Here is a 19,061-nt window from a genome sequence, read left to right as displayed (position 1 = left end):
AGTACATCCTGAGACACTTCATGGTGTTTCAAAAGCAACTTGTAACTTTGGCATGAACAAGATATGACATCTCTCAATTATGACTCTCTTTTCAGACTGGTTTGCTCTTTGGTGATTTCCCAAAGCAAGGGACAGCATTCTCGCCATCAATTAAGACTTTTTTATATGCATTCAGCCTTCATTAAAAAAAGATTTTAAATAATAGAAAATATTGTCAAATAACTAATATAACCATCATGCCATTATGATTGATAGTGTATAACTGAGTAGATTTAACAGGATACCACTGTAGGAAAGAAAGGTTGTTGCCAAACATTTTTATTTCAGTTCTACTGACCAAGACAAATCCAAGGGCTTTAAATATGACACCAATCTAGTATTAGTTTTTAAGAATCAGTTTCCAAGTGCATATCTTGGATGCTGAAGTCAATCAAAATAATTTAGCCACTAATTCTTTTGTGGTGGTATTTTTTTTCTTCCTTTTTTTTTAATCCCTGAGATTTCAGCAATGAAATTTAAAGAACAAAACAACACAAAACAAAACAAGCTCGGTTTCTCTGGCATCAGCCCAGGCTTCTCACAATGAACTCCTGCAGTTTTTGGTTAAGCCTCTTAAGTTTCCTGTGCCTCAGGGAATGGCAATAATCTCTCTAGTACTCAGAACTGTCTTTAAAAGCTACTTTTGTCCACTTCAGTTTGTGTGTACAGTACCATTGAACCATTGCTCGTTTTCAATGCTTCACAATTTAAATACAAACTTCCGTGATAACCTTGACACCACTTTTTCCAGGGCACAGAAGCCCCAGATCAGCAGCACCTCACTGCCTTGATGTTTTGCTGAAATACAACAAAGAAAGTCACAATGCAAAGAATTAGAAGAAAATGCCAAGGTCACATTGCTCTGATAAGAAAATCATGATGAAACTGTTACTGTGATTCTGTGACATTCATATTAAGTTGTATTTATAACAGAATTCCCTTGCATAGATAGAGTTCACTAATAAAACCAGGGAGAAAGCTTTTCTTACAGATTTGATAACTCCTCACAGTAAAATCCCTCATTATCTCTTAGGAACCCCTCAGTCCAGGTGCATAAAACTGAAAATAAATCCTCACTGAATACACAGGATATGCTGATTTTTGTTTCTTCCCTCAGGCTGCCTTCCCACTGAAGCCAAAGCTTTCTTTCAGGAGATTGTAAAGACTTACTGCAAGAACTCTTTTTTAATGAAAAAAGTAGAAATTCGGCTCCTTTCTTGCACCATTTTTGTGTAAGTGTGACATCCACTGGCAGGCAGTGGAGAGGAAAACTTATTCAGCGAGTAGTTCAATAAACTGCAGCATCCCAGAGCTCTGCTTTTATTGTAACCTCTTATTCCAACAAACTTTACCAACATATTTGCCCAACGTGGGCCTGAGAGAGTGGAAACAGTTTTGAGAAAGGAAAAGATATTAATTAAAAGCAAGCAATAAATTAAGAGGTGTTTACTATTATTCCTCCTTTTTCTAATAAGAGAACTGAAAGCATCCCAGGTCAAACAACAGTTAAAAGTTAAAAAAAACCACCGGTCAAAGTTTTTCAGCAACAGTCACGGCTTAACAATTGTCCACCAGATGCTGATGTGGAAAAAGAGAGACACACTGTTACGATCCGCCCCAGAAAAGGGGGGGGTAACCCAGGTTTTATTAATAAATCCCTTGGGGTGGATTAGAGTGAAACGACATTAAATAATTGGTGTTTGAAAACTTATATACGTAGGGTTTATTTTAGAACAATTTTGTTTCAAAGATAAACAGGTATGTTGCCATTTTGGGTGTTATCATCTATATCTCTCATCTATAGCAATATGGCATAAAGATAACCTTTAGGGAAAATGCATAAAGGAGAGAAAGGAAAGGGTAAGGGAGAGTAAGGGAAAGCAAAGCTGAGAGTGGAAAGATGTCTATAGTCACCGCCCACGGGGTCCAGCGATGGAACTTGGGAGTTGCAGCTTCCATGTCTGTGAGTTGAAGTGGTGGCCTTGATCCACTGGGGTGGGGGAGGGAAGCCCCGCACTCCAAGAAGTTATGAGTTGTTATATCCATGGATGGTGTCCCGGGCCATGCCACGAGCCTCCAGTGTCTGCTGGGCCTGGGCAGAGTTCCCGTGAGGGGCCTCGTAAAAGGGTTTTTCCCGCCTTTCAAGATTGGCGGGGGGGATGGGCTTTGATGGCCACACCATCAACCTCCAACATCTCGGACAGCCCAGAGCAGAGTTCACGTGGAGGGCAAGGTAAACACGGCTCTTCTCACCTTTTCAGGGCTTGACACCTTCAGCAGCACTGGAGGGGGAGATGGGCCCAGCTGCCCATCAGAGGTATAATGCAAAAGTCCTACAAAAGCCTGCAAAAGTCTCCTGGCAATCCTAGAATGCATAAATCATTAACCGTTTCAGTCTCTGATACTCACAGAAACAGCTTCATGCTTGAAACACAGAACTGTTACCAGTTGTTATGATGGCTGTTTTCAGATTGTTTCTTTAAGAGCTTGGGCAAGTGAAAAAAATTACCCTGCATCTGTAGAAGAAAAAAATCAGACTGGCAGAAACCTTTGGTGTTCACCTGGTCCAACATCCTGCGTGACACAGAGCCAACTTGTAAATTAAATCAGATTGTTCATGGCAATGTCCAGTCAAGTTTTAAAAGCCTCTAAAGATGAAGATTCCCCCCACTGCCCTAGGCAGCCTCTGCCAGTGCACATCCACATACAGGATAACAATTCTCTCCTTAAATCTAACTGGAAGTTACCTTTTTCTGTCTGTGACCATTGCTTTGATCATGTCCTTTGGTTGTCCTGAGAAGGGTTTCCTTCTCTGTTACCCACCCATTCCTACCTTTTGGCAGTCCTGGTCCAAGACTATAGAAAGAGGTATTACTGGATTTTGGACATAGACAAGAACTCTTGTTTCTCAGCATACACCACATTCTCTCCCCTGATGCTGAAGATTCCTGAAACAGGAGGGCAATGCAATAAAATCCTGCCAGTAGAGGGGGCAGCCAACTCCCCCTTTGTCTGCTTTCACTTGGCATCAGCCTTGAGGGTTGCCAGGACTGTCCAAAAGACAATTCAACTCACTAACCCATCTGGAAGCTAATTAGTGAACACAAAACAAAAGAGGCCATTTGTTTGACCACCGCAGAGCAGGCAAAAGGAAAGGGAGGGAATTGATGAGAGGGGAGAAAAAGCCCCTGCCTTGCTAATGGCAACAAGCCAACAGATCAACTCGGACATCTGTGAAACTGCAACCTAAAAAACACATACCTTTTGGATCCTAGAATAGTTATGATTGTTAGCCCAAGTGGCTATAGTTTTAAGCACAAAAAAATAATCTTTTAAATGGTTTAAAAATGGTCAGATGAGGGAAATTTAAGTCATCTTTCTCTAGATACTGAAGGAGATGAATGATGCATGCAAGTTCCTAAGCTATTTTGCAAAAGTGAGCCACAGGCTGGTTTGTCAGGCTGATGCACAGTAGTTCTCTGTCAGGAATGCTTCTTAAATATTAACCAAAAGTCTGCAGCAGCCTTCCTATCATGAGCACCCAGAGATGGTTTATTTTTTCCGCTCAGAATTTGAAGTAAAACTTCAGCTGAAATGAAATCGTGTGCAAATTGCCATCTGTGTTTATACCAGCAGGATTATCATTCTGGATTGTTTTATTTTGGAGAAAAAAAGTCGGGTAAGGATTGTGACTTTAAGGTTGCAGCATGTACAGACTTCAGGAGGTGTTTTAAACTGCATTTCTTTGCCGTTCATTTGTGAAGGATTTTTATTCCTGAGACTCTCACAGCTGTTTCACAGACTTTGTAAGCAGGTCTATATGTTGTGTTTTATATTTTGTAAAAATCTATAATTTTGCTTCTTTTTTCCCCCCCCTAAATTGATCCCTACTCTTCATAAGCTCCTTTTTCAACCTTTGTACTTTCTTCCAGTCACCAGCGACATCAGCTGTTGTCTGGGAAACACATCTTGTGTTCTCCTGAGCATCCCGGCCCTGCTAATGAAAGAAATCCCTTCGCATCCCTGGGTCACATCATGTTAATTCAGCAGCTCTGTGAGGGAGCCAAACAGCTGATTTAGTGAGCAACCTGCAATGCAAAATGCTCTTTACAAGACTCCCAGAGAGGAAGAGCTTCCAGAAGGAAAGCTTCCTGACAATCCCCAAGCAGTTGCCTGGCCAGGGAATTGCACACATTCAGAGAATCACATCTTCTCTCACTCACCAAGGACAACAGCAAAACCTGCAGCAACTGGAATGGCCATAGGAAAATGTTCAGAGTAGCGGTATTTTCTGCAGACAACCACCATACAACCCTTTGGAAAATAAGTCTATATAAGAGATCAGAAGAGGATATTTTGTTGCAGAAAAAAAACCTTACCAAAAGTAAAATAAATTCAAACCCAGACCACAGCACTTAATTAATGCTTTTTCAGCTAAAAAGTATGACAAAACTCTACCCAATTCATCCTGCTCCACCTTTCAGCAGGGAAATAGGTAGATCCAGAAACAGAGCTAAGACTATAATAGCAGAAAGTGGGCAGATAGGATTGTCATTTGGAACTTGAGTAGCACAAACCAGGCAAGTTTAGGCAGACTGGAGCCATTCTTCCTTTTTTTCTTTTCTTTTTATTTTATTAAACTAAATAAAAGTGACACTTCCAAGGTCAAACTGCTAGGGAAGGTCAGTTCTGAAGGTGCAAGCTCTATGAATGGTATTATTAAATCAGGGAGTCCACTTGGTCAAGGTGATCTCTCAGTTTGGGTATTTCACAGACCAGTGGAGGCCAGGACTGGATGAAATTCTTCTCTGGTTTAATTAGAGGCTTTGAAGCCCTGTAAGAACCTAATTTTCTCTGGGCCAGATAGGAAATCAATAAAGAGAGTAAACCTGCAAAATGTAAACCTGGATCATGAACAGCTCTATAGAATACTGCTCAATATCAGCATCAACTTCAGTTAAACTCTGTATTAATTCATGGTTAAGAAAGGTTATTTGCCAACAGCCTAGAAGGAAAAAGACTGCTATAAAAATGGCCTTTAGAATGGATGTTCTGTGCAAACTGAAAGTAGAAAGATACCCCTGGATTGTGTAAAGGCTAAAGGGGGGGAGTGTTCATCTCATCCCACTGCCCAAAAGAGAGCAGATTTCTGAAAAACATGGCAACAGAGAACAGGAATGGATTTCAAATAACTCCCTTTTGCATAACTGTATTATTTGTTGTCTGTACCTACTGACATCACCTCTGTGATTTTTTAATGATCCACCACACTCCTGGTCCTTTGCTCCAGGGAAAGCAAGCCTGCATTAAAATGATAATAAAAAAAAAAAAAGCCAAAGTCCTGGTGATTTATAGTCTCTTACTGAGCTGTGTAAATGATCCACTCTGCTCAGAATATTAAAGCTATTTGCCATTCAAACCCAGACCCGATTTTCACAGAGGACCTCTCCCATTAATTGAAGGTTAGATCAATATCACTATTTCTAGGGAGTTTGAAATACATGCCAGGAAACATTTCCATATTAAAATTCAACAACATATTACACCTACAAACTCGCTCTTGCCTGAGGCAAACCTTAAGCAGGAGATATTTCAACCCCTTAATCTCATTCTCCTCCATACCAGGTTGTTGTTGGGCTCGGCTTCCGCCTTTGCACATTTAACTCACGTCAGGCCTTGCAACTCTCACTGCTTGCTGTCACTACATTACTATTCTTGGCTTCTTTCTCTCAGGACTGCTGTTTTCCAAAATGCCCTGTTAAACCAGCACAGACTGATGGGTATTTTGAATGGTTTTCACTATTCCACGCTTTGGCCCAACTCTGATATGATGAAGACTTGGCCTTGCTGTCACACTTTAGACATAACTCAGCACATCTCCCCACAGTTTCTAGATGAAGATTTACAACAGAAATCAAGACTTTTACCTAAAATTGAAGCAAGCAAAACAGATTGACTTACAGCAATTGCTAGTGAATGAATTGGGCCCCAAATTTTGTCCTTACCTTGACATTCACTGCAGTCAGACATGCCTCAGCCAGCAGTGGGATGGAAAACAGCCTGGATGATCCTTAGTGGTCTTTTATACTTCTAATAAGAAGAAAATGCACTGGGAATAGAATTAGAAATGTAAACATTGTCCACTATAACCTTTTAAATGTGTCAAGTGTCTTTTCCACTCCTCTTGTGGGATGTGAATGCACAATCAGGAAACCCAGGTAATGAGATCTGCAGGGTTCACTTCTTACAGAAAATGCTCATCAGTATCATGTGTTATTAACCTCTGCAGTAAAAGATCACCAGGTCCTTTTCCTCTTTCATTAAAAGTTTCCCAGATAGAAAAAGGGGTCGAGTTCACCCCAACTGTGGTGTCCCCAGTGGTCTCAAGAAGCTTTCCACAAAGGTGATTTGCTTTCATCACTCCATGTTTTTTTCTCTTCCCTCCCTATTCTGCATACATGAGGTAAAGCAGATGTAATTTCTTTTTCAAAGGCCATAATCCCCAATTAAAATGACCAACAAACACTTTAATCAAAGGTTAATTACTAGTTTAGGGATTTTCCATTTCCATCTTCTATCTCCAAAATGCTGCTTTTTTAAAATAGATTTTCTTGTATTTAGAGTTTCTTAGAACGTCAGCAAAACCCTAATACAGAGCTCACTAATTCCAAGACAATACTATTTCATCACAGATATAACATTTAACTTGGAAGCAAAAACAGAGGGAAAAGCCCCCAAAACAAATCTTTAAAATGCTGCTTGTATTTTAAAAGTGAACATCAAGAACTGTGACATAACTGATGACAAGTGTGTCACACAGACATTATATCATTTAGCAGGAAAACATTGCTGATGGGAAATGCAGAATTGAATTGTAGGAGACTAAAGTCTCAAAAATCACTTACAAGACAGCATTCCCATTTAAAAGCTAGATGCCAAATATTCCATAGGTTTAGTAAATTCCATGATGGTGACAATTTTTCTTTATTAAAATTAATACAGGAGAAGGGGTTGTTTTGAAGTGACACATTATTTAACACGTTCCCAGGAAGCCAATTTTGAGAATTTTAATGGAAGTTTATTACTAAATTAAAAAGAAGCAACTGAGAAGTTCAGAAAAACTTGGAAAATTTTAAATTACATATGAGACAGCTTCTTGGACAGTCTGAAAGGAGCAGGACTCTGAAATAAACCGCACACACTAGAGAAGGACACCATATATATCTAGTATATAACACCTAGTACAACCTGACTGTAAAAGGTCCAGCACAGAAAAAAAACCCAAAACCTATAAACTGGTTCCTATTCATAAAAACTTTTTAATCTAAGAAAAGAGATAACACTGAGGTGGCAAAAGGCTGGGCAACATCTGATAAGGACCATCTGAGCCTCTGAGTCTGATTAGGCTCAGAAGCATCATGGCCTTATAAAGTTTTATAAAAGTATGTAAGAGGATTGGAGTTGTGAAGATGTTTATAGGGAGCTGCTCCATCAGGGAACTAAAGATGCTGTCAGCTAGAAATAGAAACACACCTGGCATTTCAGTGAGGTGTTGGTTTAATCTGAATGCCAGTCCTGGGAAGTTTACATGTTGCACTGTTTTTTGCCAAAGATAAGGAGCTGACCAGACAGAATCCTGGGAATACAGTTTGAGCTTTAAGCAGTAGACTTCTAAACTAGTTTAACACACTCATTTTGACAGAGATCTGTGCTCCACAAAATCCTGATTTCCACTGCTACATTCCTGATAGTGACCATCACTGAGCACCAACTCTGATCCCTAACACACTTCTGGCAGCCAAATCCCTCTGTCTACTAAAGAGAATGTCTCCTGCTGAGGCTCAAACACACAACTTGGAGCTACATTAATGCTTAAATAGCTTCATTTCTGCACACCAACGTAGCTGACTTCACCATTTAGCTCCATGGAAATGGTGCCAAACTGCCTGCAGCCATTTTGTTCAGTCCTCCAGAGGGGAATTTAAGCGGGAAAATTGTGAGGGGCAGCAGGAGTTACTCACATGGAGTGTCAGTCATCCACTGGATAGAATGGGAACTGTAACACTACAGATAAAACTAGTGGAAAATAACGTTTGATTTGATTTTGAATTATTAAATCACAGATAATTAGACTAAAATGATAAGCTGAAGCATTATCTAGGTAAAAAAATCCACATAAGCAGCACTGTGCAGTTCTGTATCAGCCATTCAAGATAAAAAGCACAATCTTGTCATTTTACACACTCTACTTCATTTATAAGAGACTGAAACTATCTTGGGATTCAGGTATTTCTCAGCTGAAGCATCTTTTTGTCCAGCAGCAGCAGCATCCATAGCTTCTAAAGAAGTGACTCCATTTGAGAATAAATAACTCAGTTCCTACAGCTGAAGGTTGTCTATACTTGCTAAAAGTTCTCCTTCTCATTGTCTGCCAAATCCCTAGAAAGAAAAGTCCTGTCCCACCTACAAAGGATGCCTGGATGGGAGTTTCTGAAACTTTCCCAATAGTGAGAACTTGTCCATCAGGAAGCTCATGGCTCTTTTCAAGACAGGAGGAAGAAGCAGCAGTTGCTGTTTCATTTTCAAAATCCAATGCCACACAACAAAACTTTTCCTTGATGTCTCTCACCATCTCCTGTTCTGCTGCAGGCAGCCAAGAAGTTTTTAATCAACACACAGTGTGACAGTCAGGACACAGATTTTCCCAAGCCCATTTTTAAGACAAGCTCCAGCACTTTACAGACATGAAGTCATGTTCAAACTGTAAAAAAAAACCCCTCTTTTTAATAAAAATGTGAATATCTCATTAAAGTAAAACACACCACTAGGAAAATATAACAATACCAGTGTAAAGCCATGTTATTCTTGGGTAGGAAATGAAGCACATGTTTTCCACTCAAAATGAATAAGGTATTTCTGATACACAAATAATTGAATTTTAAACATAAAACAAGTATTTATGACAGTCAAATTCCTGTAAGCTGCCTATCTTTGTATACAAAATTATATCATGGCATCAGGCTACAAAGGCCTGTAGTATTTTAACTTTTTTTTCAAAATATATGTAGACTCAAGACTTCAAGAGAAGGACAGGTGGAAAATCCAACCCCCAGGAAGACTCACCAGTCATTGGTCCCAAGGCAGAGACAGCACTGCCTGAATTGCTCCACACATGGCTGGTACACTGAATGTTTTAAACAGAATCTGGAATGAAGAGTAGAAAAAACTTTCAGATCTACACTTAACAGCATCTGAAGAGATGGTAAATTTTATTTCTTTTAAAATTAATACTGACAGTTACTACTCCTGAGTCCCCTCCTGAACCACAGCTCTTCTGTGAACAGGATGTTATATTTTCTTTGGGATTTCATTTGAAAAGAAAATCACCAAAGCCAGTGGGTATCTTTCTATTAACCCAGGTCAGATTTTTGCTGACAATATTAATTGAAGATGATACCCCTGGGATAATTTTCTTACACTGATGGCAGGACTGCACAGTGGAGAAATCTAGAGGGTTTTATATGTATATATCTACACACACATAAAAAATGCACAGAAGACACAGCTGGAAGGAGCCATGAGGAATAAGCTGTCTATTCCCATCTCAAGGAATAATAAGCCATTCCTCTAAGATCAGAGTCCAACTGTAAACTCAACACTGCCAAGGCCACCACTAAACCATGTCCTCAAGTGCCACATCTAATGGCTTTTAAATCCCTACAGGGATGGGGACTCAACCATCACCATCAGAGCTTCTGATGTGAGGGGGTTAACTCAAATTTTGGATTTTAGAAGCTAATATTTTTGCCAATGAAGCCAACATTTAATGGAAACTATGCTTTCAATTAAAGGTTACATGAATTAACAATATTTCATAATTATGGTGATGAATTTAATGCAATCAGCAATAAACAAGAAGCCTTTAAACAATCTTGAAAGCAAGATTTATCATTACAGTATAATGACAGAGGAGCAGTCCTGGACACGTCTATTGTATGAGCCACATCTCCTGGTTTTTAAAAAGTACACTGTTCTTATGGTCTGTTTAGTTTGTTATCTCCCAGTTGTATTCTCTCCCAGTAATTCATTCTGTCAAACTCACTACTTAATTAATTTATTTACACTGTTGCTAAATTGATGCATAATCTTCCTATTAAATATATGCCAGAAGTTGGAACAAAGGGAAGTGCAGAGTCACATCCCATTTTCCCAGGTGATTCTATACCTATATCTGTATTTAAATCACATTTACTTCTCTTTCTATCACTGGCTAAACTTGTAACATGGACTTTTGGCCATAAAGCTGCTCCAAAATATATAAAACTTCAGAGGTCTGCTTTTTGTTCTGATTAAAGTTGGCTAAATCAGATTAGGTATGTCACAGGCAGGAACACTTAGCAAAGCATCATTTGCTAAGACAACTCATTTTCCCAAGACAACACAAACATTCCAGTTTTGGAACACTTTTCCCCTGACCCCTGAAGAGGTGCTCCACTTGGAAGTTCCACAAAGTCATGTGCTTTATTCTAATCTTTCAAAACTCACAATTCTAGTATGACAAGTAGCATTTTGTCTGATGCAGAAGTGCTGGTGAAGGGACAGTGTCAAGGGTAGAAAGCAGTAGCTGAGGAGTTGGGCTACAAGTTGAACACTCTTGGTAGCCAGAGGTGGGCACCCAAAATGTGCCACTGATCCAAAACTCACACTGAAGATTCAGCTGGTTCACAACCAGCACTTTCAAACCTCACTTTTAAATACATCAATGACTCACCAACTCCAACCAAAAAAAAAAAATCACATAATCCTGTGTTATCATTATCTAGATACACACCAAAACTCAGCATCAGAAGCCTCTTGGTTTCAGCTTTCCTACCTCCAGAACTGAGCACAGTCTTGTGAACACACACACACACAAAAATCACTCCAAACTTTTAAAAGGATACCTGTGCATAGCAGTGACATATTTTCAAGTCCAAAATGTTTCAGGACCTTGATAATGCAAGAGCAGCAGCAACTCTTGCTCTCTCATCCTGGCTTACCCATCTTGCCAACCCACACTAACCATAAGGGATTAGCTCCCAAATTAAGAACAAAATTGAACACCGGGGACTATTTATATTTTTTAGCTGCTTCCATGCAGGAATGATCCATGGCCCAGGGTTCAGACAATTACCTGAGTCATTTTTTCCATGGCTGGCCTTCAGATTCAAGGGGGTCTCAGTCAAAAGGGTGGGATGTTCTTCCAGCAAAACCAGAGTTTGTTGTAGGAAGAATGATGTCAAAATCTAGAAGTGAAAAAATGCTTTAGAGAAGTGTCTCAAAATGGTTTCCTCTGCCCACAGAACTACAAAGAAAGCTCTTCAAATACAGCCTGAGTAAAGGATTTTTAATATATTTTTAGTAACATATTAAATTATATTAAATAATATTATATTTAAAATACAAGTAGTATATATCATACAATAAAAATTGTTATTTATATCTTTTATTTTATTAATATTTTTACAGACATTAAAATAGACAGAAAGCATGCAAGTGCAAATCTGCCAAATTCACCTCTATTTTAGAACTGAAACCACTGTGCTGTGGTTTTATTCTTTTTTTTACCTCAGCTTTGCCTGACCCAATGAGCTTATTTTTGAGCACAAAACATCAGGATAGTTTTATGGGTAAGTTTATTTGAAGAATATCTCAGAAACAAGTATTATTATGCTCCAGAATGAACTTAAATGGAAGAAAGATCCTCTTTTGTGAAGCACCTACAAAGTTAACAGCTGTCCAGAGCTGGAATTACTCATTGGGGGGGGGGGGGGGGGGGGGAATCAGTCCTAAAAAGAAATTTCAATTCCATATCAATCCCCTAAAAAAAATGAATAATCAGATGTTTCCAGAAGTGGGGCTTGGGATGCCAGGCCATCTTCCATTTGAAGGTTTAGAATAGAAATGCAGGGAGAAGTTGAATAAACCAGAAAGTAATTATGTAAAAGTTTAAAAATATATATCAGTCAGATATAAGAAAAAAATGCTATTTCAGACAGGGAACACATAAGGGAAGAGAAGGTGCTTACATAATTCACAAAGTGCTGGTGATTTCAGCAGTGAGGAACAAAGCTGGACTCATACAAAGCAGGACCCTGCCTAAATCTTGGGCAGTTTCCAGGTTTTCCCTCAAATCCAGGCACTGCACAGCCCAGTAACCATAATGTTGAGGGATAATGATATTCCCCAAGAACCAAAATAATTCAGTGTTGATTTTATAGACCATGAGGCTTAAATGTGAGCAGCAAAGACAAATTACTGAGGAAGAACTATCCCAAATTACCCCAACACTTACATTAAACATTTATGTTGTCACTAGAGCCAGAAAAGCTCCATCCCTCCCACATGTTGTCAGGTCAGTTCCTGGGAACAAATTAACAGGGATGGACAATGCCCTGTATTATTATCCAGCGGAAAACAGAGCAGGTCTAATTTGAATATTGTGAACTGAAGCACGGGAGAAGAGGAATGTGCTCCCCCCTCGCTCCCACATCCTGCAGCATCCCTGCTCCCACTTTCCCCTCACACTCAGCCTCCTTCTTTGGTGATCCCCCTCCTTCTGTACCCTGTGGATGGTTGGGCACTGCACTATTGTGCCTTTGTCCCATTTTTGGCACGTTACCCAGTAATTCCCTTGTCTCTTCTGCATCAAGATGCTTTTAGGAGTATGACTTCCAAGCATTAGAAATAAATCTGTGGCTTGGATCAAAATCGTGCAACTGGTTTAGAAAATTTTGGGGGAAATATATATATATGCACATACAAAAGATATTGCCTTTGCATCAAAACTTTAGGAATTTTATCCCAGAAATTCTGAAAGGAGGAGTCTTTGTGTTTGTTACAGAACTTCAGGGGGACCTGAGATACATAACTGAATCACAGAAGCCTGTATATAACCAAAAATACACTTTTTTCCTTATTTGCAATAATCATAACAGCCATCAACTCTGTTTCTTGTCTCTTCCCTACCAGAAGAGGGGAAGTTTGGAGACCCACTTCCACAAGTGATTTAAGTGACAAAGAAGAAAAGCTAAAGCTACAAGAGCCCATATAGTACCTGACCATTATCTGAACTACACCAGGGCCTGAAGCCTCCTTCACATTACACCTTAAAACCAATCTATCCACCCATGAGTTCACACTACAGGAAAGCACATGTCACCTTTTTAACCTTCTCCAATTCCTTTTCCTAATTACATTTTAGATAGTCTGCTCTTGCACCCAGTGTTACCCAGAGAAGGAACACACAGCAGTATGTGTTGTGCACAGGACAATTTCCAGATGCGGGAACAAAAATAGTGACTTCCAATTTTATTTTTTTTTTCTTCAGCAAAATATAATTTCTCGCTGAATGCAGACAGCAGGAAAATTATCAGGGAGCAAAACATAATGGGATGTACGAGGTAGACAGGTATCCTCACAGCAAGCAGTGCAAGACTGAAATCCAAATATTGTGCTTCCACCTAGTGGAGTAGGAGGGCAGTTTATTTCCAGATACGAACTGAGTCGATGCTCCTGGATCGACTTTGGTTTGTTATCTGGAACACTCTGCACTCACCAGTTTGGGTTCATGAATACGACACAAGAACTGACTTTAGATACAGAGATTATAATTTCACACACCTCATCCTGGAAAGTGTGAGTACAGAACAACCCTAGCCCCTTGTCATCCTTTCTGTGGTATTTTCCATAGGAAAACGTTACCAGGAGAATTTCCCTGTGGAATTTCCTCCCCAGGCCATTTTACCTGGAGACTAGGGACCAAATAGCAATCCTGTCTCTAAAGAGGAGGTACAATATTTCCACATACACACTCAGACACTTCCCCAAGAGACCAGGACATATGGAATATCTGAGATATTTAACAGAGTGAGAGTGTCCTTTGGACTTCCCATGCCTCTCCAGTTTCTCCTGCACTTCCCAAAGAGGTCACTGCTCTGGCCACACACCAAGGAAGTTGTGCCTCAACAAAATTACATTAAAAATAAACACCCACCTTTCCCATGTCACTCCAGTTACTGATAACTCCATGCTCAGTGGGGTATTTCAGCCTCAGGATCCCTCTTTTACTGGGTGCTTCAGCCTCTATATTGCTGTCTTTTTGATCCACTCCAACCATAACATCCTGTAAAGGATATTATTCCAATATTAGTGCAATATATCAGGCACATCAGAGATAGAATAACATTTTTAAGTTAAAACTTCATGTGAAATACTGTACCTGTTACTGCCCTCACAGAATGTACTCCCAAAACATGTAAGGAACTAAAATGTGAATTTATGGGAAACCACCTACTCTGGAATCATTCCTCCTATAAATCAACCAGGAAGAGCAAGGCAGCTTCAAAAATGAAGGAAGTATCACATGGTGATGCCCACAGAGGAGTCCAGCCAAGGTGGGCACCAGCAAACTCATCATTCTCCATCAGAGGTGGGTCCTTTGTCACTGCACAAAGAAATAAAGGGAAGGAATTATAGGTGGAAAAGGTATAATCTCTATAGATTTACTTATTTGGTTGCTCTTTCTGTCTAAGCAGTTCCACTATTGCCTTGAAACAGGGAGATTTCCCCTTGTTGGAAGAGAAATATATTTTTAAAAATATACATTTTTGGGGGGAAAAAGCATTAACTTATTGTCATAGGTTTACTTGTTCTAAAAAAACCAAGGGGGAATTTTTTTTTCTTTCCTCTGCATAGCTGTAAAAGAAAGATGTTGAACGAGGGAGGGGGAGGGTGTCTGCCCAGGCTGATTGACACACACAAAGGAACTAGCTAGCGACCCGCATTCCAGGCTCATAACTCGCAGAAGACTTGGGGGGGGTGAGGTGATGAGGGTTTTTTTCCCTCTCCTCGGGAAACAGCAGGCATTTCGCTTTTGCCCTGACTCAGGGAAGGGGTGTGTGTGGAAGGGCTCTGAGTTCGCTTTGTTTTCGGCCGGGTCATCTGGCTGCTTCTGGCCCCGGTTCGCCTCCGTTCTCCTGCGCCCTGTTCTGCCCCCAGCCCGGACTTGCTCAGATTTCATCGGAGAGGCTTCACCCTTCTGCGAAGGAACCTTTGGGGGAGTCCTTGCCACAGCCAGCCGCTGACAGCGTGAGTTCGTGGGAAGAACCCTTTTTTCCCCTTTTCCCCTTCCCCTTCTTGGTTTTGGGGGGAAATCTCCATTTTCGGCCTCTCCCACCCCGGGGCCTCGCGCGGCGACTGCCAGAGCCCAACAGCGCCCCCTGCTGGCCAACCCCGAGCACTGCAGGCTCTGCTCCCCCAGCCATCCAACGGCGCCCCCTGCTGGCCGTGCTGGGAATCGCGCCCAAAGGCAGAAAGTGCCGAACTGTTTCCTTTTTGGAGGGGACTGTTGGGTACAGGATTAGTGTTCAGTTGGTTTTGTGTTCTTTTGTTGTTCTGCCAATACATATATAGCCTTTAATAAAGGGCTGTTGTTTTTTTTTCTCCATACTTTTTCCATTGGAGCCTCTTAATTTTGGATTTCCACTTGCTTAGAGGGAGGAGCTTGGTCTCCCTCATAACTCATCCTCAGTAAAATTCTTCAGTCTCATGAAACTGAGATACTTATATAAAAGATAGATTTTCTTTAAAAAACCCCTCACTTATTAAATAATAGTTTTACTAAGTTTATCACTTTTGCATTAGGAAGTGTATCACAATTGCCCCAAATAATATAACAACACATGGTAAAATATTTTTCATGACACAGAACTTCAGGGAAGGGTTTTGACAGTCCAAAAAATCAAAATTTGGCTCAGAACAAAACAAACAAAAATTTGCATCTTCTATTTGCAAAGGAACTTTTAGAAATCTAATTAAGCAGAAAGACCCTTTTCAAGGTCAAGAAAAGCCACAGTTATCCTTTCCAGTCTTATTTGAGGTTATAAAGTGATGTGCTAGAGACCCTCTTTGGAATTTTATTGGGCCATACTGTTGCTTAATGGAACAAAAAGGGAACTTATCACTATTATTCATTTGGTTTCTCATGTTAGCAATGCTCTGCCAATGTTTTTAATTCACACTGATTCAGCAAGTACTAATTAATTGAACAAGCTGGTTTGTTTTTTTCCCCCCAGAACACAACCATCCAAACCAAACAGAACTTTCATTTTGGTACCAACTGACCTGATGTCCAGGATGTCCAATGATGCATGGAAATAAAGCTCTTGGGGCATCATCTCCTGCAAATCCAACTTTGCAAAGCCCAGCACCACTGGCACATACAAGGGAGGTGGTTTCATCACCATCACACACAGTGCCTCATAATTTTGGCTGCAAAGCACCAATTTGGAGGGAGGGACACACTCCTCAGATGGGATGGAACAGGACAGAAGGAACACCCCATCATTTAGAGAGCAAACTGCTGTAGAAGGAGTAATGTTGGGAAAGAATAAACCTAAACAGCAAAGTCAGTGCTAAAGCTCTGATGTAACAAAGCATGTGAAGTATCCACACAAATTTCCACTTGAATGGGTTTTACCAAAGCAAACTAATCAGTCCTTTGTTTTCAAAAGGGAAATCTGCTGCACCCCCAAGGATCCTGTGATATTCTGTTAATTGGCCTCATGACCGTGGACAAGCTCTGCAAGAGGACACACAGTCAGCTCTATTTGGACTTCAGCATAAACCCCATCTCTTTCAAGGCTGAATTATCTTCTAGAAAGTTCATTTGTTTAAAATTAATTACTCATATGCACATACCAGCTCTAATGTAAGTAGTTCATGGTCCATAAGAATCACCAAACCTTCATTACTTCAAAGATGGCAGTTGTTCCCTCATGGCTTGTTGAAGTTTGCCTTTTTCTCAGAGGGTCACCATCAATCTCAAATGAACAACTAAAAATAACCCCCAGGAAAAGTTTCAGGGAAGCATTTGGTGTGTGTTTTCAGTGATAGCCACTCTGTAATGTGGAGTGCTCACTCTAGGCCCTACTTCATGTTTGTAAGTGGTAAATACCTCATGGAAGTGGTTATTCTGGGAAAAAGAACAAGAGGCAGCTGGCACAACCACCCAGGAACATCTCAACTTCAGGAGTTGGCCATCACATCAAAGTGCTGATCTCCCTGAAATTCATGGCAAAATTCCCACCAAGAGAGGGCCTGGAGTTCACCAATGTATTTTGGATGCAGTGGTTATTTTTAGGATTGGACAATTGCTTCTTTAAGCATTTGAGAAGAGGGGAGGACTTTATTTTTCCTTCTTTGGCAACTTCACTCAGTAAGGAAGGGTACTTCAGAAATGGGAAAGGAATGAAAAACAGCACTCGTCCAGCAAAGTTCTTGTCCCTAACAATGCAAAAATGGGATTTTATCACATGCATTTGCAAACAGCTGTAATAAAGGAATGTTTAACCATTAGTTTTGGTAGCTGGTATCTTTGAACATGAATGAATGTTGCTGTGAATTGTTATTTTCTTCTAAACCCCTCAGGAAGAGGGTGCAATAAACCAGCTATTTACCAGCAGTATCCAACATTACAGAACTGCCCGCAGACTCTGATTCCAACAATGTAAACCAGAGGGAAACTCAGTCCTTAAATACATCAGAAATTACATCACGAGACACTGGAATTTAAGAGTAGAGAATTTTAAAGCAGTTCCTAAATTTGCTTGATTTTAATTTTTAGTTTGTTTTTACTTGTCTAATTCCCAAGTGCAAAATTAAATACAATTAACAGAAAACCTCCTTTTTGGTTTCTGATGTTCAGAGAGAAAACACTACTGTTCTTCCTCATTTCGTTTCACTAAGGTCTGGATTACCCTACACCAGCAGACCCTCTGGAATGCCTTCAAAACCTCAGGTAAAAGGCATCCAAGTCCAGGAACAAGTATGTAATCCCTCAAAGATCTCAGACTAAGCAAAGCAAAGCATTTAAATTATGAAATGTAACATGAAAACACTCTCAGGGCAATACTTACCCAGGAAATGGTGATGATTTGTAGAAGCTGCTTCATAAATGACATGGTCTCACTTCCCAACGTATTTATATCAGCCTCTGGAATGGAGTTCACAGAATCTACACATGTCAAGCCACTTGCAGAAACTTTTTTTTTCAGTTTGTGCTTGTCAGCGACAGCAAAGAGGCCTGGATGAATTAGGACAGAATTTCCAACACCTCTGGATCCTTTCCCACTCACTAACTTGCTCTGCCTCAGGACAGAGGGTTGTTTTCTCCCCTCAAGACAAAAATCCCTCACACAAGGTAAAACTGGAAGGACTGTAGGTCCAGTGTTGCCATTGAAAGCATTCTGCTTCACTGTAACATAATTAGCTAACAATAGTTCATTATCCTTCTGCTAACACCCATCTTCAGGCTGGAAAAGGATAAGTCAGCATGTACAGTCCTCATGTTATCCCAGTACTTGACACGAGGGCTGAAAACAGGGACTGAATCAGCCATTCAAAGGAGATGAGTAATTACTGTTATACAAAAAAAAAATAAATCATCAATTATATTGGAATAGATTGGATTTATATTAAAAAATTTAGACCTTTACTAGACTAAGAAATATTAAAGACCATCAAAAGAAGAAAGTTTACAGGATTTACCTACAGTGGTTTTTCTTTTCCCCACAAATTCTCAGTTGAAAACTTAGCCTTTACTGACTTGTACCTTGAAGCTCAAACATGTAAAATATGTAATGTTGTACCTTTATAAGCTTGAATTTCATGTGTTCTGCAGCTGAGGAACATTTTGCACAAAGACAGGCAGTGACTAAACCCCACCAAGACAAGAAATGCAAGTCAATTAAAAAATTACCAAACTCCCCACAAGTTACAGGGAAAAAAATTACAAAGGAGAATATAAGAAGTTGAAGACATTTCTTTATCTCATCTCAATTCTGAATCTTTACTGGATCTTTAATCATCAGCTTACCTCATTACCACACACAGAACTGGGTACAAACTGAATGGCAAAGAACAACCTTCTTAATTCTTTTATTTTCAGCCAAAAAAAACCCAAGCAACCAAAGAAAATCAAA

The 19,061-nt window shown here is 40.0% G+C and overlaps 1 protein-coding gene across 2 annotated transcripts; it reads right to left on the bottom strand.

The window, feature by feature from the left end:
* Positions 1 to 548: 548 nt before the first annotated feature.
* Positions 549 to 18,865, bottom strand: LOC135415433 (actin-like). 2 transcript variants are annotated; one of them, XR_010431120.1, is made up of 5 exons: positions 14,444 to 18,865; positions 14,075 to 14,203; positions 11,213 to 11,324; positions 9,163 to 9,243; positions 549 to 6,129 (listed from the first exon to the last, which is right to left on the bottom strand). XR_010431120.1 is itself a non-coding variant. In XM_064657127.1 (5 exons), exons 2-5 carry the CDS (start codon positions 14,495 to 14,497, stop codon positions 9,233 to 9,235), a joined length of 306 nt encoding a protein of 101 aa, XP_064513197.1. In that variant the 5' UTR covers positions 14,498 to 14,524; positions 17,997 to 18,865; the 3' UTR covers positions 549 to 9,232. The 2 variants fall into 2 exon arrangements, 1 of the variants encoding a protein (XP_064513197.1); XM_064657127.1 differs by having other exon boundaries at positions 549 to 9,243; positions 14,444 to 14,524; positions 17,997 to 18,865.
* Positions 18,866 to 19,061: the final 196 nt, after the last annotated feature.

The sequence above is a fragment of the Pseudopipra pipra genome, chromosome 6 (genome assembly GCF_036250125.1).
Source record: "Pseudopipra pipra isolate bDixPip1 chromosome 6, bDixPip1.hap1, whole genome shotgun sequence".
NCBI classification, from domain to species: Eukaryota; Metazoa; Chordata; class Aves; order Passeriformes; family Pipridae; genus Pseudopipra; species Pseudopipra pipra.
The sequence above is the reverse complement of the archived record's forward strand: the minus strand, read 5'-3'. Positions and strand labels throughout refer to the sequence as shown.